The sequence below is a fragment of the Hippocampus guttulatus genome, chromosome 2, assembly GCF_054856545.1.
Source record: "Hippocampus guttulatus isolate MCC_2025c chromosome 2, RoL_Hgut_1.0, whole genome shotgun sequence".
Classification (NCBI taxonomy): domain Eukaryota; kingdom Metazoa; phylum Chordata; class Actinopteri; order Syngnathiformes; family Syngnathidae; genus Hippocampus; species Hippocampus guttulatus.
Window position 1 is genome coordinate 31,336,531 of NC_141262.1, and position 24,142 is coordinate 31,360,672.

Sequence of the window (24,142 nt, forward strand, 5' to 3'; positions counted from 1 at the left end):
TTAGTTTTTATCAGTAGTTTATTGCCACATAAGAAGTATAGCCATTTGACATCACAGAGTGAAATAGATTGTATTTTCTTTGTAGGGTTTGACAAAGGCACACACTTATGTACTGTATTTAACAATGGCAGAAACGGGGAGACAGCAATTTGGTGGGTTTGTGTACAAATTCTCAGTACATGTGGGCTATACAGTACATGCTATTACACAAAAGAAACACAAAATACATTATATCTCTAAACATTTTAATATGACCGGGGGGACTCATTCATGGAAATCTCTTTTGGCAATTTCAATTACTGAATCTTGGCAAAGGGGATACAAAATAGATTGATTCAATACAATACATCCTGATTTCTATAGCGCTTTCACAACAGCTGCAGTAACAAAAAGTCAAGTGAGCCTCTCCAGAGCATGAAGAATACTACTATGAAACAGGCCCGTCTGTCCGCTCGTCTCCTGGGTAATCAGAACACGGCCGTCAGGTCGAGGTCTGTGGACCAGGACCAGATCTCCTTGGAGCAGACTTAGCTCAGAGTCTGTCTGAGCGAGATGAGTTGAATTCACTCTGTGTCTTCAGGGGAGGAAAAAACAAAAACAAAAGTGAAACAATGACTCTTTTGTTAATGGTTGTTCCAATTCTGAAAGTACCTGGTGGGGCTGAACTGAGCTGACATAGTTGATGGCGATGGATGCGATGACATTGTTTTTTGCGGGTTTGAATTTAGATCTGAGAGGACAGTCTCCATGCCTTTCCTGAGAGTTAGAGCTTTTCCATCTTTGAGGATTATTCCAGGCCCGTCTCTACCCAAGGTGAGTGATGGTGCCCATACTTCAAGTGGAGGAGGTGCTGGGGCGAAGTTGGACGGAACCTGGCTTCCAGAAGACCAGGAGGAGGTCCGAAGTCGTGGAGGTGAGGGGTCTTCATCTGTGAGGAAGCGCACTGACTTGGCAGGCTAGAAAAAAAAAAGGGGGCATTTAAAAAAAAAAAAGTATGTTGGCAATGTAACCGGAATCAAAGAGGAAAAAAAACTTAAAAGTGGAAAGTGTTGGTTGTTATCTGTCTTTTTTTTCTGGGTCACTGTTCACACAATCTGTGGGAGCAAGTGATGTCATCAACATTTTCCTTTCAGAGGTAGTTTTAAGAGTTTAGAGATGACTGCTGTGCATTTAGGTTATATTGATCAAAGTACCATACAATACCATTTGCTTTGACATAGACAAAAAAAGTCGAAAGTAGATCTGCAGAAAATTGTGTCCAGTAGATGAGAAACCACTCTAGTGGATGAGGCTGGAGAAGTGACAACGATAGAACTTATTTTGAGCACTACTTTACCTTGTCTACAGTGCTTTTATGTGAATCGGGTCTGACAAGAATTGAGTGAGGGCCACTGGACGGATGCCGCTCATGCTGATAAGCCCCGGTCTCGTGTAAAGTGCCAAAGTCCCTGTCTTTTGACAGCTGGGCAGCAGAGAGCGCTGTTGGCTCACTCATCCAACCGGCTGGTCTTCCAGAGTTGGATCCAATTCCACCGTTTTTCTTTCTCGGCAGGGCGGGCGAGTAGCCGGATGCCTGAACTTGAGCAAAGTGCTCCGAGTTGGAGGGTACATTCAAATTGGACGAATGGCTGAAAGGATTGGATACTGGAAAACATATTCAAAAAGAACAAATTAGGAGACATTTACACACTAATTCTGAAATTAGGAGATGGACTGACTGCATTCACCTCTGTGTGGGTTAAATAGTCGCCTAACTGTCTCCCAACCTGGCGTGCTGCCATAGAAGGATGCTTTTCCAGCGCCTGTGGATGACATTGCGTGCTGCGCTCCATTTGGCACATGTGGGACCTGTCCTGGTGAGTACAACACCCCATCAGTATTTACCCTATCAGGAGCAAGGACCACAGCGGGATTCCTGGCAGTTGTGTGTTTTTTTGCCGCTGCTGCGTTGTGCTGTGACGATGCACTAGCCGCTTTGGTCTCCAGGAGTCTGGCTGACGTTCTACAGTGAGACAAAGTAGGAGAAAGTTTGCGATCCACATTGTGAATCAAGCATTCTGCAGAATCCTTCATATAACTTTCTAGGTCTGATGCCTTTTACATTCTACGTTTTTAATGATAAACATACTCCTGCCCACACAAATGCAGGGCATCTGCATCCAAGCGTCCTTCGTCTGACGCACACTGCCGTCAGGGAACGTGGCCTTTCACCTGAGCACAGGAGTGATGTAGTTGCTGGGCAGGATGCCCACTTTGCCCGTTCGGAGAGACAACCCACGCAGCCAGCCTTCTTTGAACTTGCCGTACACTCCCACCATCTCGCCTTTTCTCAGCTCCAGCTCCTCTGGGCGTTGCGGCTTATAGGAGTACAGCACAGCACACCTAAAGTGTGAGGTAGCGAGGTAGCCCATGTTATTATCACACCGTAATCAGGAACAGCAGGCATGTGGTTCGAAATGTCTTGTTTAGACAATGGAACATTTCAAGTTAAATGCCCCCATGGTCATACAAGTTGCAATTCAACCAATGTTTGGGGGGTGGGGGGAAGTAAGTTTCACAAAACTTCAAGGGATGTGAATCACTTTGAAGGATGACAGTAACATCAGAAAGGTTTGCAAGACCTCAATTCTGCGCATCAAATCATTAAATAAAAGTTACCATTTATGTAAGTTAGCACACTGACATTACTCCAATCACAAAACCAACATTGTCGCCACTCTCATGGTCACTTGTTCCGTTTTGTTGTTTTGACTTATGACAGCGGCGACGTGATGTTTTTCTTGTTCACTGCTATCCTAAAATTAATATCATACATTTTTATTAACATAGCACTTCCATAACAACTGCGGCTGTAACAAAGCGCCTTACAGAACATTGAACATAAAATCATCACAATACAATAGAACACATAATATAAAAACATCCACAATAATACAATCGTAACAACTATTCCGCCGTACGTTAGCAGTGGATACAGATGAAAGAGGAGAGAATCAAATTCTCCTTTCACCAGCGGTTCAGAGACGTCATGATCACAGCATGCATGATGTAACACACGTCTGCTACAAGCTAAGTTTGAAAGTTTGACCCTGATTCAAAATCCAAAATTAACTACCAGAAGACTATGTCTTCCCAGATAAAGCATTTAATGATACCATAAATGATTGACACACGGCCGTGAAGCCTTTGCTGCCACACAGGTGCTTGAAGAAGGCCTATTCTGTCCAAAATGTTTCCTGCTCGTATTCTTCTTGAGCCATGCCCAAACAGGAGCGCAGAATAACCTAAAAAATATGTTGGTACCTTCCTACATGTGACTCCACGATCTTAACTGGTTTCAAGGATGCACATAGATAGGAAGCACCAATATAGGAGTCAGTGACAGTTTGAACCTATCTGTAACCCTAACTTTGCAGCGGTGATTCAGCACTGCGTACACACTGTGGTTGACTTCAGGAATATCACTGCGCACGGTTTTAATCAGGCACTCACACACTGATTGAGAGCTGTTGCGTGTTGGAGCTTTTGCTGTCTGTAGAAGCGGATGAAATGTGCAGGTTTGACAGAGCCATTGAGATGTTGGGTGGAGTCTCGTTGGTCATCTTCTCACTCTGTAACGAAAAAAAAAGGCAAAATCATCATCAACTTGAACATAAGGAGGATAGTTGAACTTGTCAACCACAAGACACTCAATCCAAAATAGTCAGGGTGGTGTTGGGGAATCCCATCAGTTCACTCGAGGAAACGACTCATAACATACCAGAACATACACTCACAGGCCACATTACGTATACCTGCTCAGTTTCATGATGTTCAATGTAAGAGCGGTATTCAAAAATTGCTTCTTGACCCAATCAGACATATTTCATTTCACTTTTATTACTGTGGTTAAAGCATTATACTGAGAGTCCTTTCTACCTTTTGCCTTCTCTTTTGAAGCAATACAACGGGTAAAAATGTCTAAAGCATCTTACAGTGTTGAGCAGAGTTACACCCTTGAATACCACAACAACAATCACAAATTCACTAACGTACAAACTCGTCATCCACATGTAATGGTTTCATCCTTGATATTTCATGTTACATTTGGTGACGCCATGTCTGCCTTCAACAAATGACATATGTTAGAAACAGGTAAAGTACTGCCTGACTCAGTCTTCTAAAGATAGCAATGGCAAAGGCAGCGTATTGCGCCAGCCCAAAATCACCCCAAAGGTGTTTGAGTGGATTGAGAAACTGACTGAAAAGACCACAACATGATGATTCTTTCACATCATATGTCTATGCTATCAGTACTTTTTCTAACATTCAGTGTGTTAAATGGAATGCTACATCGCACCATTAAGATGGAACTACTTTTGAGTCCATAATACTTCGGTGGTGTAAAGTAAACATTGTTATCTTTGCAAATGCTGAATTTCTGATGCAGCTTTTGCATTGGACCTCCGCCTGTGCAAGGATACATTATTTTGTGGCCGGGGAAGTATGCGATCAATCCCTTGATTCATTTAATCTGATCTTTACAAAACATAGAAATAATATTCCCTGACATGGCCTCAGTGCAAACCTGATGCTATTTAAGGCACAACCAGTGCTTAAAGAATTAATAGTGGGCAGCGAAGCAAGAAGTACTCTTTATAGGAGGTGCCTGGATCCTGAGGCTCTGTGGCCATTAGGCTGCATTGCATGCACACTTGCATTCAGCGCTGGCACGAACCATAAAGCAAGCTATAATTTACATGAACTCATTGCAACTACCTACAAGTAAGTCACTTGTGAAAAGCGGGGCTGTGGGACACACAAATCAAAAGGGTTTCGATAAAGTGCACTGAATATGTCCTGAAGACATTCTAGCTTCCAGAGATGATGTTGTAAATCTCAGCCCTGACATCTTTACTGTGAACACGCTTAAATGTGAATAAACCCCAGACCAAATGAGGCTAATTTATCATTTGTGAACATCATCAACTCCTTGCAAGTAATACAGCAGGAGAAAAGCATAACACTGCATTCTTCATGTATTCAATTATTTAAGCCTTTTCACTTCTCTGTGTCCGTCCGTCTTCTATTCTCGGTCTGTTTTATCAGCCGTCTCACTCGAGCAGCAGTCACGCAATTGCCGCGTGCAATGACCCAGCGCCGGCGAGAGAGTATTTACGAGGGGAGAGGAACTCTATTGGCCAAATACGCGACTTATAAATCACAGGTTGAGAGCCATTTTCTCATCAGAGGACATCACAGCCCGTAGAATGCCTTCTGAGTGCCAAACGACATTTATTTTAAAAATACGATGCAACAAGTAAACACATTTGAGGCCGCTGGGGCTTCTTCAAAAAGCAAACTGTGGTTTTATTTCATGTTACAATTGCATGGCGGGACATGTGTCCCCCCACCCCCACTATCGAAATAATTCAAAAAGTGATTAAGTTAAAGGCATAACAAGACTAGAAAACACAAAAATAAAATACATTTGATAAAGGCTCATTTGTATGCAAGATGTCCAGTTCCCATTGTGGTTTGCTTATTCAGAGGAAATAGTCCACAGTTTGTCAAAACGAAGAATGTAATTGTTTGTCATTCTGAATGTATGTACATATGGTATTAATGGGTATTGTTGATCTGTTATTCTCGTATACTTTTTGTTCTTCTACTTTCTTCCTTTCATAACTTTGTTGCTCTAAATTGGGAATTTCTCCATTGTGAGATCAATAAAGGTTTTCTTATTCTTATTCTTTTGATTAATGATAGTTTGAAATAGAATGTTTCAGAAACCATGCCATTGCAGTTTTTTGGTGAAGGAAAAAAAAACAATACAATATGAACTTATCTGGTGAATCAATGCTAGTATTTCTGATTTCCCCATTTAAATAATTTGTAATAATGAGGCTGTTCTAAATCTGTACCATTAACTTATTTAGTTATAATTACAAACTCTGTGTCAGTATAAACAGTGTTAAGCAAACCTTCTGGATATAGTTTCATATTCACACCCACCTCCCACAGATGAGGTTCACTGATTGATGAGTAAGAAAAAGCTGTAAAAGTACATCTTATTTCACCAAGACCCAATGCTGGAGTACAGTGCTACCTCTACTTACGAAATTAATTGGTTCTGGAAGAAATTTCCAAACTAGAAAATTTTGTAAGTAGGGACGCGTTTCCCTAATCCAAGCCCCCCCCCCCTCTCCCCCAATTTAGATATGTTTTCTAAAGCAGAAAAACGCATCAAAATGTGTACCAAATACACGTTACAATTATATTATTGCAAAATAAATGAGAGTTGTGCATACTGTAAAAAAACAACAAAGAATAGAGAAAAGAATAAAAATGATGGTCATTTAACTTCATCATTTTTTGCCCTCTTTAGTTCATGTTCTCTCTCAGAAGTGGTTTTTGCCTGCCGTTTTGTCAAGAACTGATCCAAGGACGTTTGCTTTTGTTGGCTTTTAACAATCCTTTGAAAAGGTCCAAGGTAAACATCAGCATAGTGAGCGATTGCCCGACTTGTGAACACTTTTATGGGTGATTCACATTTACGTAAAACTATCGGAACACCTCATGGCCCGAGGGGCGAATGACGCGGATGTTGCATCGACACGTGTCTATTTATCTACACACATAGACACATAAAAGTCCCTCCTAGCCAATGGGAAGCCAGGAAGATGCTAAGTAAGCAGCAATAAGTATGTTGCGTTCATGAAACTTGGAGCTTCGAGTCGCAGTCCATACTGTATTTTTACCTTTCGTATCTTGACATTTCTTTTGGAACAAGAGGCAATATTTTCCTGTTGAGGCGTTTCGTAACTTGAAAATTTCGTATGAAGAGACGTTCGTAAGTAGAGGTACCAAAATTCTTAGTATAGAATCTCAGTAACTCTACAAAAAGAGACTTAAAAAAGTAGTTGAGCAGGGTTCCTCACTTAAAATGTTTTCAGCAAAGGCCCACAACATCACAGTACGTAGCAGTACGAAATATTTGGTATCACTGTACAAAGTAAATTTAAAAAAAGAAATACACATCCAATTCTCGCATATTCCTCTCATCTCTTGGCGAGTTTCAAAAGTGAACTGCTAGGATGAACACAATTTCATAAATTCACCTTTAAAAAAAGTTTGCGTTTTAAGTGATCAGTGCTTTTGAACAGGCGTACTTAAAATGCATGAAAATCAAAACACCCAACAAATAGAATACATATGAAGGAAACAGAAAGATAAATGTTGTACACCTGCAAACAGATATTTCAGACAAATACAACCAAAAAGTACTGACGAGCTTCAAAACTTTTCTTCTTTGCCGAATGACTTTATTAAGTTTAAATCTGCTTCCTTAGACTTCTCTCATCACTGCTTGCCTGCCTCACACACACCTACTTGCTCCACTCACAGAGAGGCACTGAAGGTTGGCGTACTTCTTGTGTGCAACTATTTACTACATCTACATTCTGACTTTCCCCCAAAGAAGAACGATTGCAAGTGACATAGATAATCATATCTCTCTCTCTCTCTCATAGATAATCATATCTCTCTCTCTCTCTCTCTTGCTCTCTCTCTCTCGCTCTCTCGTGTGTGTTTGTGGGATGTAAAAATAATGTGGTTACACCAGTGTGCACACCCTCTTGGAACTGGGGAAGCTGAAACGTATTTCAAGAGAGCCCTTGGTTAGAGCATCATGTTTCAAGACAGACATCCTTAAAAAAAAGAAAAAGAAGGACTTGTCTGTTATTATTGGCCCACTGACATGTGAGTGGACGTTACCTGCTTAGTGAAGAGGAAGGAGTTTTAAAGCAGTGGAGGAGAGAGAGAGAGAGAGAGAGAGAGAGAGAGAGAGAGAGAGCGAGAGAGAGGGGGGTCCTGTTATATAACAAATTTCACCAGTGACTCATCATCATCAGCATGAGAGAGATAAGCAGACGCACTGAGGGACTCACTGAGCCTCCTACACACTGAATCTACAGTATCTCACATTTTTCCTCATCTTCCTACTTCCTTGCCTTCATACAGCTCACAAATTTTGTTTTCGTTCCCTCATCCCAAGCTGGCCCCTAATTTTTAAAATATCGCCATTCTCGCTCTTATTTTTAATCTCACTTTCAGACCTATATGAGGTGTGGGGGTTTATGAGCTGACACGCCTAATTGCAGGGCAGAGCAGTGAAACTTGGGCTGAATCAAAGGAAATCATTATCTCAGGAAGCAGAGCACTTGGGCGGAAAGTTAACACTGAAAACCTTGCAGAGTCTTTCATGTTGGCACTGCATAACCTTACTGTGACTCTGTGTAGTTTCCTCATTAAGTTGTGTCCCCACACTCTCAAAAAATGGAAATAGATGGTCAGCACCTACGCAACATTCAGATGTGTCCTTTTAAGGTTTTATGCTGAGGTGATCAGAACACAGCATATCCAGCATGCATTTGACCTTGCCTTTGCCCGGTTCACAATGCCCTTGTCTCATTTGGGATACAATCCAAAAGGTTAACTGGAGGTCCACCTCAGCCATCCATCATTCTGCCAAATGTACCTGTTGTGACTATCGATCAATGTTTTTATTAGCCCCGTGAAATGAAATTACGCAGTCACTGTATTCTATTTAAGGTACAAACATGTAATCTGATCCAATGGCATCATCCAAAATGATGCCTTAACAAAGGAAGCAGTGATGGGTTTTAATAAAACAATATGTTCTCTTGTGGAGGTTGGCATATCTAATACTTTGCCCTTCTGATGAAGCCCAATGGTGCAAATGGAAATAGCAGAAAGAGCTCTCAGTGTGATGAAGAGCAGTTCTACACCACTGCAAACAACAACCACAAAGACAAATAGACTGAAAATGGCTTTTTTGAAGCACTTTTTGAACAGCTAGGTTTTACTTCTAACCATTCTGCACTTTTAAAATGTTAACATGCGAGTTGATGTCGCATGAATTCGTTCCATTAACCCCCCCCCCCCATCCCATCTTCTCTTTGAACCAAATGTGTTAATCTAATTTTACTATAGTCAGTCAAAGTAAGATTAAGGTACTGTAAAAAAAAAATTAAAGTCTGGTTTCAATTGACTATATGCAGTTTTTATCTAGTGCATTTAGCGTCAAACACTAAGTCCAAAAAGGTGGAAAGTTTCCTGTGATGATTTTGGCTGTATTTTTGTTGGAAGAGGAAAACGACACGCATATTGTTACGCTCACCTCTGAGAGGAAACTTTGGCGCAGGTCCCAGGACTCTTGATTACAAACTTTTGAAAAGTTCCGTTCCTCTCACCTTCAGCCCTCAATCTTTTAACCCCTCACTTTTCATTCTCAGCTCTTTTCACATTTGTCTTGTCTTAATAGTAGACATTCAATCATGCAAAGGCTAACAAACATCAGGGCGACTCCCTCTGTCTGTTTTCATTCCTTGGGTCTTACGGCAATGGTCCCCACCCTGAACCCCGGAGAACAACCTGATCTTTTCAAATGAAAACATCTATCAGCTCACAGAAAGCAACAATTTTGTCAGCCACGTTTTCGATTCAAGTCAAATACACTTGACCGCAACAAAATAGAAGGCGGGAGACGGATGAGATGTTAACACAAAATCAAGGCGTGTGACTCACCAGTAACAGGAGCCTGTGCGGGACGTCAGAGTGGCGTCGAACTCGCTGAGAGTTAACTCTCGAAGGATGCGCGTGTCCACGAGCGGGGGGGCGCACGGAGGAGCGGTGTGACTGTCGCTGGAGGTTGAAGCCGCTGATGTGGTTTTCCTCTATGGCGGGCGCTCGGGAAAAGTTGCTCCTGCTGCTTTTGGGCTGTATGTGAGGCTTGGAGGGGACCAAAGCGGTGGTAAGAGGAGTCGTGGCGGGAACCTGCGTGACTCTCTGGTTTGCGATCCTGTTGGATGCCTCTGGGGCCTTGTCTTTGCTCCTGCTTCCGGTACGATGTTGAAATTCTGCTGAGTCACTCCTTCGCGGACTCTTTCCTTCCAGCAGTTTGGTTGCCACCGAGTTTAGCTGCGAAAGACGGATGCAGAAAAGGAAAGAGATGTCAGCTCCTTACAGCCCGTCCTTAAACTAGGAAAGCCTCTCAAAGTCTACCTGTCATGAGCACCTGACAGGCTGAGTGCTGAGCAGTGAAGCGGCTGTCTACATATTACGGTTGCTCATCTCTCCACTCACCCACTCCAACTTGTTGGACGGGCAGGCGGGAAGATAAGTAGCAGCCACTAAGCCTGGAAGGATCGACTGGCGCTGAGAGCGGAGCGGGAGGCAAGGTGAAATATAGAGCATCACAGACAGGCACGGTTGGGTTAATGCTTTCACTCACCACAGCGATGTGCTGTTATGCCATCTGAGCAGAGAAAGCATTACCGTGTCTTCACGCCTAGCTGCACAGCACAAGCAGAAAGAGGAGGAGGATGAAAGAGTCCAGAGGTAGAAAAAATTGGAAGGCTGTTGAGGCGGAGCTTGAGGAGAACGATAAGGAGTAAGAACCGTGGGGGGGGGGGGGGGGGGGAGTGCTTGGGAAAATAAGTGAGGAAAGATCTGAGATTTAAAAAAAATTAAATAAAATAAAAAAAGAAGAAAAGAGGGAAGTGAGGAAACTTAGTCGCTAACGCGTTAAACCCACTACATGAACCAGCTATGTGTCCTGCCGTAGAGCAGGTTTGTACCCCTAGACAGGGAGCTCAAAGGAAAACAAAACAGTCAGCGAACTAAGCAAGCGCTCGCGAACCAGACTAATGAGCATCCGCACACACAGCAGGGCTTCAAAGATGAGCTCCCTATCCTCAGCACTTGGCAGCCACAGAGTGACACTTAGGGATGAATCCAAAGATTTCGCGTGGAAAAGAGAGCCCCCGAGAATTCATCACATCTACAGACGGCATGTACTTTGTGCGACAAGGAGAAAACTCACCTCGGTAAACTGTAGAGGGCAAATTCCTACCCTGTCGCCCAGCTTGGCTTCAATCCAGTGTTCATCCACCCTTCTGATGAGAGTGAGAATGTCACCCTGCAGAGCACAAGCACACCAGCATGCGAACTTAAAGGGAGGCAAATGTGACAAAAAGGCAAGAGGTGACCCTTGGAAAAAAAATGACAGCTTGTCAGTTTTGTATGCTCATACTAAAGCCTGGCCAATCAAGAGGCATCAACTCCCTCTGTTCCTCTGCGAAGGCCCGGGCCTGTGACACGGCTCACCGTCATAAAAAAACTGTCCGTCAAAAAATAAATAAATAAATAAAAGGGGGGGGGGGGCAAGGCTCAAGTGTGCTTTAATGGAAAGCATACAGTAACAAGACCCTTATGTAACTCCCAAAAACCCTTGAGGGTAGCAATGCTGCAAAACAGTAAAAAGAACAAAATGGGAAAAAAAATGACCATGACCATTATGAATTAGGACCACAAGGAACTTTCTATGCTCAGCAAGTTGTAAGGCCCCAAACACCTGGTGACAGATCACAGTGAGCCCGTGAGCTCACACTACCTTTCAGAAAACACAAATTGCAGTAATTTAATTTGGAACAACTTTAAAATAAATGATTATTATTATCATTTGGGGCAAAACTTAGCACAACAAAGCAAGTAAGTTGTTTGCTCAAAAACGATTTGCTGAGTTGTTTGTCCTATCTTTTAGTTGTGGGACAATGCAAGGGACATCTAATTCTTTAAACTCTCATTTGTTGAACATGTGGAAAAGCCAATTTTCACATTAACAAAAGCTAAAATACTTTGTTAAATTGCCCAACTTAATATTTTATGGAAGTTTGTTAACCTGAAATTCTGAGTCCACCCAAAACTTTTGTTTTCCTGACAGTGTAGAACAACAGGCCCTGGATTAAACTCCAATGTTATTTTATTTCTCTATCATTACAGTAGTCATATTTATGGTAGTTAAGAAAGTAAAAATGTTACTTCAAAAGTCGCCTGCACAAACGTCCATACATTTTCTTCAGCGTTTGTTCTCATTTGGGTGACGGTGAGGTGAAGTCTATTCCAGCTGAGGTGAGGTACACACCCCCATCTTATTGCCAGGGCACAGAGGAATTTCTGTTCATCATTTCCTATGGGAAAACAGGATTCTAATTTCAAAGATATTTAGAATGGATAGTGTTCTTTGAGGTTTGACTGTGCAATTGGTTTTGGGCTGTGTTCACAACTGATGCAGTCAGGCTAATTAAAAAAAAACATTTAATTAATTGGCTTTTTTTAATGTGCATGGCACTCGTGAAATTTTCTTCATCCACCTCTAAATACATATTTCAAATAGACTGTACAAATTAGTTACATATGCCTACAGCTGGGGTGGCCAAACTTTTTTGACCTTGCACGTGCGTGACCGATCGCGCCCGTGCAAGCATATACACACATATGCATGTACGCGTGCAACCATGCACACACGCACGCACGCCACGATGAGCAACAGCTGGAACGGCCCCTAACATGAACGAAACCGAAACACAGACACACAAATCCTCCCCCCGGCATTTCCTCCTCCCACCCCTCAGGGTCCACTTGGGATCAGTCCGCTGGCTCCCGGTCGATTCCGATCGACGTATTGGGCACCCCTGCTCTACAGCATGGGTGTCAAACTCCAGAGGGACCATGATGAGGAGAACGAGCAAAAGGAGAAGCATTGGGAAGAATGTGTCTTTTATGTTTTTGAAAAGGGATATTTTTATTAAAAAGGAATATTTTTATATATAATTAATTTTATTAATTTATTTGTTGATCATGGTTGCTTTCTTATGATTCTTTTTCAATATTTATTATTTCAATGTCTTTAACAGCTGAATGCCCCTTTTCTCATCTTATCTCATTCAGCCATGCAATTATGGAGCTTCTGAAGGGCTGACTTGGAGTCACAATCACAAGGAGGAGTCATGCCACATCACCTTTGACATAACTCCTTTAAACGCTACACTGGCCTTCCCAGATCAGTTTTTCGAGTGTGAAGTCCCAAATTTTTCACACAATGTTATGCAGGATCAAACAAAACGTGACATTTTTTGCGATTGCGGGCTTCACCGATATTATTGGAGTGTTAGATCCTGGAAGACAGTATAGACAGTCAGGTAGGATTGGGAGACACATACCTTCCGGAAGCTAAGACAAAGATCACTGCTGTCCACGTTCATCTCTTTGGGACTAAAGTCACACAGTGTTCGGCAGAGAGGCAGCGACTGCTGGTGAGGGAGCATTTGCAGCATCTGGTTGGCGGCGTGCGGTGTGCCGGCAGTGACGGATGTGCCACTGTTGTCGCTAATGTGTCTATGGAGCCAGTCGTCGCCCGTTGGCGGTCTGTGTTTAGGCATGATCCCGTTAATGTGGGTGAGGATCAGCTCTCCTTCTGAATCTCCTTGCTGGTTGTGCATTGAAGTTCTTGAAAACACCTGGGGAACCTCCCAAAAAATATATTTGCATTAACATGGGTTACATAGTGCTGTGAACATTCTTGTTCATTTCGTGTGCCACAGTATGTCTTGACATTAAGCCCACATGAAAAATGCTTCCAATTATTGCCAAAAAACACACACAATCTTCAACACAAAACAAAAAAGAAAAAGAGTTCGAGCAGAGATGAAAACCGATGCACTCAGTTCTATTGTGACCATATGCACAATAAAGACTTTGACCATGATTAGCATTTGTTGACAGAAGACAAATGTCAACATATTATATGAGTCTCAATGTTTTGTGGAGTGACACTTTTTTGATGATGCAAACAAGCAAAAAAATAATAATAATAATCATACACTGAAGTTAAGTTGAGATGACCAGAAGAGTCCAGTTCCGATGCCCTGAGAGCAAAATGACCCGGAACAATGCAAATATTCACAGGCACTGTAGTTTAGGAAATGCCTTTCTAATATGACATTGTGACTATTATGATTCACGGAAACCCATGTTCATTTGTGAAAGCTCACGTACTTTGAATGGAAGAATGTTCAGTAATAAAACAAGAAAACAGATGCTCGTGGAATCTTATGTCGCTCACCTGAGGAACCGCTAATGTTAATAAGTTCCATGACACAGATTGTAAGTAACTTCTGAGTTTTTCTCATTCAAAAACAACATTGTCCACATTAAGTAGTAGTAGGTAAATTATTGCTGAATAAATAGTGAGTGAGTCTTACAGAGGCACGGAACTACAAGTGTGAAGATCACTTGAGAAGTGGTAGACTTTCGGTGTGAACAAATACTGCACGACGACAAATACAGTGAAACTCCTCTACAACGAAACCTAAATGGGTGAAAATACCCCCGAGTGTGAAATAAATCTTCATGCATTAACACCACTCCCACTTTCCTGCCCCCGATACAATGAAAAAACACCCTGTTGCGTTATACAAAATCATTTTCTCTGCTCTTGCCTCGCGACAAGATTCACTACAACGAAGTCTAATCCAACAGCAATCTCTACTGCTTACGTTTGTGTGTGTGTATGTGTTTGTGTTTACATCTGAGATCAAATTTGCTACAGTGAAAAAACCCCTGTTGTGAAAAACTTCTTGCTGCAAACATGATTTCGTTGTAGAGGAATTTCACTGTACTGGAGATGTGAGCAGGCAGGGCCAAAGCCTGCAGCAGACATCATCATACTGTTTACAATCCTAATTCATAGCACGACTGTCATCCTTGTGTTTACTCCTCATATGAATATTCACCCGCTTCATAAGATAATTTTTCCGGTTATCTGATTAGGGTTAATGAGAGGTGCAAATATTTGAAACATTATCTTCGCAAAGTAAGAATTGTGTGCCAGTGAATTAATTCATCAACAGCCTACTTTGACAAAATAATATTGCAGACGCATTATTCTCCAGGTGGGCGTTTTTCTTCTTTAATGCATCATTTGAAGACAACTTCATAGGAACTCAGCTGAATAAAGATATCGAAAGATCTTCCTTCTCAGGCACAGTGGGCTTCTCATGGCCAGGTTGATGTTATTTTAAGATCAACAACACTAAAATTACACTTTGCAAAGCTTGGTCCGATTGAGAGAATAAGAAGAATAGGTTATATAACGCTGCTCTGAACCGCAGCTCGTCTCGGGCATCTAAATAGCACGATGATCACAAACTCCCCCCGTCATGAACTCGGCCGAGCTTTTTGAACTCTCACTGAACCGAAGTTAAGAATTTATAACACAACTTGTGAACACTGAATGGTTTAAATTAGGCTTTAGGCGATACACATTTTGGAGGCCGTCAGTAAGTTGGGAAAAAAAAAAAAAACAATACTCTATTACCGATTTGATCAGAAAATGGAGCAATACATCTACTTGAATAATTTGTACATTTCATCTACAGCCAACCGCTGCCATATCGAAAATGCATTGGCAAAAAAATAATAATCATAATAATTTAAATCCCCCAATCTATTCTTCTTCCCAAAAAGAAATGCTAATAAAAATTTGAGAGGATACATCATGTTCACGTCTTTCTGACATTAACGACATTAACGGAAAAAAAATGCATGGCCGGGCTATTGCTAAAACTATTGCTTATCTTGGTTCAAAAGTTGTAACCCAGTCTACGTACGTACTTATCAGCTACACCAAGTGGCCTATGCCTGCTCATTTTTGATTTGCATTGGAAACTGGCTGTGCTGTACAAATCCTGGTGCCCACAGACTGCAATGATTATTTCATCCTCCATTGTTGTCCACTTTTTACCTGCACTGTCCCATACTAAGCACAATCTCAAGCCCGGTTGTCTCCAGTGTAGCTGTCCAGATTCAGCTCTATTAATGCAAACTGTGACTTTATATGTAATTGTGTCGCGGGAATAGTTCAACTCACATTCGGTCTGACTTCAGTATATCATGTATCCTCATTTATCAAAAGTTCAGTGTGTCTTGTCAACAACGGAACAATATTTGTGATTGTTCGTCAACACAACTGCCTGTTTGATCTGTGATTGGCTAAATCTGCGTGGCCAGAAGTTCACGGAAGGGAGGGCATCCCTCACAAGACCTCAGTTCTGCAAACATCAAACGAGTAACTATTTGCTGTCAGGCTTGGACTTTTTTTTTTAATCTTGAAAGGAATGCTAAGATTGAAAAGAATATAAACCAGAAGTAGGGTGACAAGGGCACAGTAAAAAACGCAAGACTTTATGTATCATGTGTTGTAAAAGTCATGTGCTATTCTTTCATTTCTCACTGAGCCATGTTTGAGTTCTTTTTAAACTTGTGACAATTCAGACTGTTAAACAGATCTGAGAAATGTGAGCAGCATCTGCTTTGACTTTCTGCTTTACCTCATTAATAAATTGCTCTTCTCTTTTTTATAAACCAAACTACGACCATCATCATCATAATTTTAGATTTGATAGTCAAACATAAAATGTCTACATATTAGTGATTTAATTGTTACAGCTCTATTTGACAGAATAGCTTCTTCCCAAGTCAGACAATGTCAAGGAAAAATTTCATTGTAGAAACTGGTTGGAATAAACCTCAAGCCATGAGACCTGAGAAGCCCTTAATTTGCAATTCGCCCAAGGGCATAATTTGCTTTTTTAATTCAGCTTTTGGGCTTTTGGTAATCCTACCCATCTCCTTTGGCTTTTGCATGAATCAACCCACTTAGACTTGGACATTGTGGAAGACAATGCACCGTGAAGCAGCCTTCATTTACAATTTGGCATCATACCGCATAGTCCTCATCAATGGACACTCGGAAAACGAGCATTATGTTCAAACATACTATTGAGTGTATTAAGCGATAAGAATTTGGGTGGCTTAGAATGACAATAGATCCTAAGGATTGCAGCAGACAACAAGTACAAAGAACTATGTTGAACATGCGGAGGTGTGCCAGAAATAATAAGTCAGATGACTCATGTCGCATTTGAGACTGCTGTAAAATAAAAAATCTGCCACTGCACTCTTACCATGTCAGACAATTTGACTGTTAGCATTGCAGGGACCGCATCTTTTTAGGCTTATCTCAATTTGGTTTTTTTTTCTTCAAAATAATCTGTCATTGTGGATGCTTGAAAGGCTGCAAATCAGTGTTCTTTTTTTTTTTTTTTGTAGCCTGAAAGTGTTTTCCTTACAAGGTGAGAACAGTTGGCGACCACTGTACTATACCAAATAGACTCATAGATTTTGGCTATATTCGCACGACAGCTCAATTACGATTTTTAATTTTTTGTTTTGCTCATAATCTACATGCATCTGATTTTTTCATGCAGTGCAAACAGTACAATTCAGATTTTTTTCAACTCCGACCTGGGTCTTTTTCGTATGGGGGATGTAAATCGGATATGTATGCGATGCGTTTGCAGTATGAACGCCCTTCTGCACACATTCGACCGGTAGGTCATCAAAAGCGCAATACAGTCAAACCTCGGTTTTCGAACGTCTTTGTTCTCAACCAAATCGATTTTCAACCAAAAATTTCGAGTTTTTTAGGCCTCAGATGACGACCGAATTTCGGTCCTCGAACAAACTGAACGCACTTGAATGCGTCAGTTGACTCCTCTCGCCTTCCTTACACGAGGAAGTGACGCTTCCTCGGGTAGACAAGGAAGTGACGCTTCCTCGTGTAGCGTTCCATTGTGAACAGACGTGTTCAATAATGATTTTTTTTTTTTTAAAAGAGTGTGGTTTCAGTTTTCGAACAGCCTTCTGGAACGGATTATGGTCGAAAACCGAGGTATGACTGTATTTCCTCCGCACGGGTAGGGGAGTGAGCTCAAGAGACTACTGACATCATCCATGAATTTGCAATGTTGTTTTGAGTGACGGTTGTTGTCTTTACATTTGACATGAATTTAATCCCAGTTGAATCATGAAGCATAAAGTGGACATTTGAGTAGTAATTCAGCCATGCAGCCAGGACACTGATTACACGCGGTGATGACGTGGCCTCATCTTTAGTAGACATCTCCAGTGAATGAGGAGATCCTCAAACTATTTCTACCTCCTCCTGCCTTGCTACTCTGGTAATATGAGAAAATTGGTGGAATGAGCCTCAATAGGCGGGACCATATTCACCTTCCGTAAACATTGCACCCCGTGACGTCTTTTGGGGGGGGGGGGGGGGGGGAACTCGACGGCGTGCTTTGAGCACACGAGCGTCACATCACGGATGCATTGGTTAATGCAATGTGAACGAATACATAATAAGATCAGGTTTAGCAAAACATCCGAATTGTGCTTTACGCTCTGCAGTGTGAGAGCACAGCCTTTGATCACTGGCTGCCACATTCACTTAATCTCTGTGAAGTTGGGGTTCATCCAAATTGCCTCATTTTATATTTCATGTCTTTAGACAATGTCCCAGCTTTCGACAATGCCACATTGCTACATAGAGATGCACACTGACCTCTTTGTGGCCTTGCAGCTCTCTGTAATGACCCTCCCTGACAGTCCCACTGCTCCTGGCAAAGGGTACAGCGTAGCGCGAGTTCCGGCTTGGCCCCGCTGACCCCTGTAAACCCTCCAGGAGCCGCACCAGCAGGATGTTCGCGGGTAGCTCCTCCACTGTCCGGACCCTGATGGGAGCTCTGCATTCTGGGCAGAACATCTGCGAGTGTGCCGCCTCCTGCTTCTGCAAGCAGGCCTTACAGAAAGTGTGTTGGCAGGGCAGCACCTTGGCTGATGCATCCAGCTGCTCGTAACACAGAGGGCACTCCAGCAAGGCCATTATGGAGAGCGTCTCCATTTGTGTGGGGATTGCAGATTCTCGATCACTTAATCCACCATACTAAAAGACAGCAGGAGAGATATATTAGCACTCGAGTTCGATGTAAGTAACCAGATGTTGCTTGGCTAAAACCTATGAAAGACTCTATTTGCCTTTGACTTGGTATTCATGAAAAGTCTTGCCTGTTTGTGTTTGCATTTTAAAATGGGCATTTTCAAGGGAGTGTTCCATTTGTTTGGTTTTGAATGAAAAGGGGTTGGGGTTTTTTTTTGGGGGGGGGGGGGGGTAATACAGTATTCCCTTGCAATAACCCAGCCACTAGGGAGCAGTGCCCTCCCCCGGGGGTACACTGTTCCCTAGTGCCGGTCACAAGCCTGGATAAATGGGGAGGGTTGCGTCAGGAATGGCATCCGGTGTAAAACTTTTGCCAAAACGAACATGCGAGTTGATAACACGATTTCCGTACTGGATAGGTCGGGCCCAGGATAAAAACGACCGCCAACAGTGCTGTTCACCTACAGGGTACTGTTGGAAATTGGACTACTGTTTTTTTGTTTTTGTTTGTTTGTTTATTGAACATAAAACATATACAGTAATAATTTGACAGAAAATAAGGTAGATAAAATAGTAAAAAGAAAGAAATCAGTCTTCATTCAACACAGTTATTAAGTTGGTCAAAGAAGAGGACGATTGGTGCAGGGAAAGAGGGAAAAGAGGAAGGTTAGAAGTATTGGAACTCTGAATGTAGGTACAATGACAGGGAAAGGCAGAGAATTAGCTGACATGATGGAGAGGAGAAGAGTAGCTATTCTGTGTGTTCAGGAGACAAGGTGGAAGGGCAGCAAGGCTAGAAACATTGGAGGAGGCTACAAGCTGTTCTATCATGGTTTAGATGGGAAGAGGAATGGAGTAGAGGTGATTATAAAGGAAAAATATGCTAGGCATGTAGTAGAAGTAAAACGAGAGTCCGACAGGTTGATGTGTGTGAAGGTAGAGATTTACTTACAAGAGTGGAGGCAGGTCCACACAGATAGATTATATTCTATGTAGAAGAGGCAATCTGAGGGAGGTTAACAACTGTAAGGTGGTGCCAGGAGAGAGTGTAGCCAAACAGCATAGGATAGTAGTGTGTAAGCCGACAATGGAAGTGAGGAAAAGGAAGAGGGTAAAGACGGAGAAGAAAATAAAATGGTGGAAATTTGTAGATTTAGAGAAGGCTTATGACAGGGTGCCAAGAGAGGAGTTGTGGTTCTGTATGAGGAAGTCAGGGGTTGCAGAGAAGTACGTTAGGTTGGTGCAGGACATGTATGAGAATAGTACAACAGTGGTGAGGTGTGCAGTTGGACGGACAGAAGACTTCAAGGTGGAGGTAGGACTGCATCAAGGATCGGCCCTGAGCCCCTTCTTGTTTGCTATGGTGATGGATAGATTGACAGATGAGGTTAGACAGGAGTCTCACTGGACTATGATGTTCGCAGATGACATTGTGATCTGTAGTGAGAGTAGGCAGCAGCTACGAGAAAACCTAGAAAGGTGGAGGTTTGCACTAGAGAGAAGAGGAATGAAGGTCAGTCGTAGTAAGACAGAGTACATGTGCAAATATGAAAGGGAGACCAGTGGAACGGTGAGGTTACAGGGAGCAGAGGTGGCGAAGGTACAGGAATTTAAGTACTTAGGATCAACAGTGCAGAGCAGCGGAGACTGTGGAAGAGAAATGAAGATTAGAGTGCAGGCAGGATGGAAGAGCTGGCGAAAAGTGTCAGGAGTGATTTGTGATAGAAGGGTGTCAGCTAAGGTGAAGGGAAAAGTTTACAGAACAGTTGTGAGACCAGCCATGATGTACGGTCTAGAGACACTAGCAATAGGCAAAAGACAGGAGCCAGAGTTAGAGGTGGCTGAGTTAAAGATGCTGAGATTCTCCTTAGGAGTGACAGGATCAGAAATGAGGTCATCAGAGGGACAACTCAGATAGGAAAGTTTGGAGAAAAAGTTAGAGAGGCCAAACTGAGATGGTTTGGGCATGTACAGAGGAGGGACAGTGGATACATTGGTAGGAGAATGTTAGAGATGGAGCTACGAGGTAGGAGACAGAGAGGAAGGCCAAAGAGGAGATTCATGGATGCCGTGAGGGAAGACATGCAGGTAGTTGGAGTCAGAGTAGAGGATGCAGAGAACAGGGAAAGATGGAAATTAATGACTCGCTGTGGCAACCCCTGAAAAGGGGCAAGCCGAAAGGAGAAGAAGAAGAAGATGTTTTTGTTTTTGTTTTTGTTTTTAAACAGTGTATTGTATTCTGCATCCTGATCAGCAAAGGCAGGTGTGCCCAAACCTTTTGGACCGAAGATTGACTTTTCCATCAACCAACCTCCCGCAATCAACCCGTTACCGTGCACGCACGCACACACACACTCACACACACACTCGCACGCAATGATGAGCAACAGCCTGACATGGAGGCATGCAATGCACTTTTGCAGCCTGTCAAGTCAAGTCAAGTCAACAGTATTTATAGAGCACTTTCAAACAGCCATCGCTGCATACAAAGTGCTGTACATGGAGCAATTTAACATGCACAATTAACAGTAAGACAAATCGGTAATAAAGGTGGTGGAAAGCACCAAACAGTAAAACCAAGAAAAAATCTAAGTCATGCTGAGTCGAATGCCAAAGAATACAAGTGAGTTTTGAGGAGGGTTTTGAAGATGGGCAGCGAGGAGGCTTGCCGAATGTTCAGTGGGAGGTCATTCCAGAGAGAGGGACCAGCAACAGAAAAGGCTCGATCCCCTCTGAGCCTCAGTTTAGTTCTTGGTACTTCTAATAAAGTCTGGTCCACAGACCTGCGGCGCCGGGCAGGTGTGTAGGTGTTAACTATCAAATCTCACACGTACCGTTTTAAAGTGCTTCCATCGGCCCTCTAGATTCCTATTCTTTGCCCGTGCCCTCTGTCAATTGTACACGAAACCAACTCTGCATGAGAATAATGATAACGCTAAAAGATATAGCGCAACAGCTTTGATCACAAGCTGCAATTGCAGACTGCAGAGCGCTAACAACTTCCGGTGACGCAGGTCATGCGCCACCGTAGGTTAACGATTTACCTGCTTTATTTTTTTTTAATACTTTTTGTGAAAATGAGACTGATAGGATGATTAGGGTGCAGCGTACATTAACACAAAAAATATATTACTAACATGCACAAAGACATAAATGGTTGTCTGTTTTTTTTTTCTCCTCTACACCCCTCGTGATTGACTTGGGGCCAGTCCGCGATCTACCGGTCGATCGCGATCGACGTAATGGGCACCCCTGAGCTCAGGGACTCAGGACTAATGTCAACCGTCTCCGCGCCTCATCGCTGTACACCTTGCCAAATTTTCTCCATGACAAAACCCACAATGTTGACGAAACTTTCTGTACAGTATTTATAAAAACTGTCAGTTGTTTATAAGAAAATGTTTATATTTTGGGCTTTTTTTTAAATGCTTGGGCCTGAAAAAAAGGCTTAATCTTTGGATTCATTCAATACAGTATGGTACTGTATATGTAATAATTGTACAAATTAAAGATGACTACTTCACATATTTCACTTATCACTGTTTTTTTGGGGGGGGGGGGGGCGTAACCCCCGCGAAAAAAGGGTCATTCCTGCAGTGTCAGAACGTGGCAACATTCTGACGCTGCATGCAGAAGCCACCATGTGAGGCAAGTATCAAAGAGGGAACTTCTGAGATATTTGGATTCATATTATGGGTGGGGGAAAAGCAACATCAATATCAACAACAACAATTTCAATGGTGTTTTTGAGAGACTGAATTTTTTTAAATTACTTTTTTCCCTTATTTTCTTGTGCTGTCTATATAGAATAAATATTTTCTACGTGTAGTTAATCAATGTGATCGGTATCACAACTGCTATCTGCCGATGTCACGCTTGGATGATTGGTTTTGGAATCAGCATTAAAACCCTGATCGGAACACTCCTACTTGAGAAATAATCACATTATGCTGTTTTACTCTAATTATAAATATTTATTTAAACTGATTTTCTATAGGTTTTTTGGTCCACAAAAAAAAACAAAAAAAACTCAATTTATCTGGAACCTATCATCCGATTTTTCTAAATTCTTGCTGCGTTGTATTCAGGTTGAAATTGCCGTTTTAAAAAAACGTAGCATTTTGACAGACTGACACTTTTGGGAACTTTTGTCGCATCGTAACCCCCCCCCCCCCCATTGAAATATACCGTAAAACTAACCCACAAAGCAAAATACATTGAACATTGGACATTTATTCATCGTGCATTCTCGTAAGTCACATATGTGACAAACAAGTCTCCACCTTCTTAAAGACAAGGAAAAGGTGTTGTTGCTGCCACCTTAGAGAAAACAACTTATATGTTATAAGTGTGACGTTGCATTTTAGCAATCACTTTTCTGCTTATTACATGCTGTTCCAAACCCACATGGGCAACACTACAGCACCCGCTGCCACGCTACATGCCAGCTCACCTGGCACTGTCAAAGTGACTGCACGGGCTCTACGTTTTTGTTTGATCAACACCGACTGATAACATTTACAGTCCAACTTACATGCACGTCCGCAGGCGGCCAAAGCAACTCCACACTATCAGGACAAGTTCTTCCCTGCCGCAGCCACCATGACGTCCTCCCGGTCGGCACGACACTAAGTCGGCGCGGCTAATGGCGACCACGACGCACCTGACAAGCGTGGAAACAAACGTTTACAAGCAACAGGTAAAAGGCTGCTTCTTAGCAGTGGGCGCCCTCAGCAACTGTATCGAATTTCACTCCCGTCGACGTTAACCCTTAACGGTCTAAACACTGTCATTGACTAAACAGTGGAATTCGGCAGTGAGAGCTAGATGACATAACACTTTAATTATTTCGGGTTTACTTACTAATGTAACTCAACGTAATCCCATTTCCGCATTCTCCAAACTTTGAGGCTGCAGGTGTTTTATTCATACGATGTTGCTTTTTAAAATTTAATCTAAAATTTGTCGGCGAGAACGTGCTCTAAGTGTACTGTATTGTGTCAGAATATCGATGAATGTAAGAAGATAGCACCAGTTTACACACTTGTCATATGTCATGGTCTCCCTCTGCTGGTGCGTTTACTGACCATGCAGCGTCACCTGAAGTCTCTCTGTCATATTATGCGCGACGGCCCCTTTTGTTCAGTGAATGTCAACTGTTTTGTTTTGTTCAAAAATAGCCGTTTAAAACCTATGCTTACCATATTTTTAATTAATATTATTAAGATTGAGAAAGTAAAAGTGAACATTAAATCAAATATCACAAATTAAATATCTATCCACCCCCTGAACCGTTTGCCAGCCAATTGCGGGGATGAAATATCATATTTACACAAAATAGTTGGTAGTGGTTAGCAAGTCTGCCTCACATTTCTGAGGTTTGGGGTTCCAATTTGCTTATTCTCCAGATAACTCCCTCCGAATACTAAAATATGCAGGTTAGGTAAAGGGAAGACTCTT

At 42.2% G+C, this 24,142-nt stretch overlaps 1 protein-coding gene and 1 long non-coding RNA gene across 4 annotated transcripts in view; one reads left to right on the forward strand and one right to left on the reverse strand.

Moving 5' to 3' along the window:
- On the reverse strand, positions 1–23,366 carry sh3rf2 (SH3 domain containing ring finger 2). 3 transcript variants are annotated; one of them, XM_086105672.1, is made up of 11 exons: positions 23,217–23,366; positions 18,308–18,688; positions 13,065–13,361; positions 10,886–10,981; positions 9,589–9,981; positions 3,493–3,611; positions 2,212–2,382; positions 1,728–2,002; positions 1,337–1,644; positions 652–956; positions 1–574 (listed from the first exon to the last, which is right to left on the reverse strand). In XM_086105672.1, the coding sequence occupies exons 2-11, from the start codon at positions 18,644–18,646 to the stop codon at positions 394–396; spliced, it is 2,484 nt and encodes an 827-aa protein (XP_085961798.1). In that variant the 5' UTR covers positions 18,647–18,688; positions 23,217–23,366; the 3' UTR covers positions 1–393. The 3 variants fall into 3 exon arrangements, with proteins under 3 accessions (XP_085961798.1, XP_085961796.1, XP_085961799.1); XM_086105670.1 differs by having other exon boundaries at positions 13,065–13,370; XM_086105673.1 differs by lacking the exon at positions 1–574 and having other exon boundaries at positions 699–1,644; positions 13,065–13,370.
- LOC147209578 (uncharacterized) overlaps positions 23,263–24,142 on the forward strand; it is a 7,210-nt gene continuing 6,330 nt past the window's right edge. The window contains exon 1 of the long non-coding RNA XR_015100258.1: positions 23,263–23,381. This is a non-coding gene — a long non-coding RNA (uncharacterized LOC147209578). The remainder of the gene's footprint in view (positions 23,382–24,142) is intronic.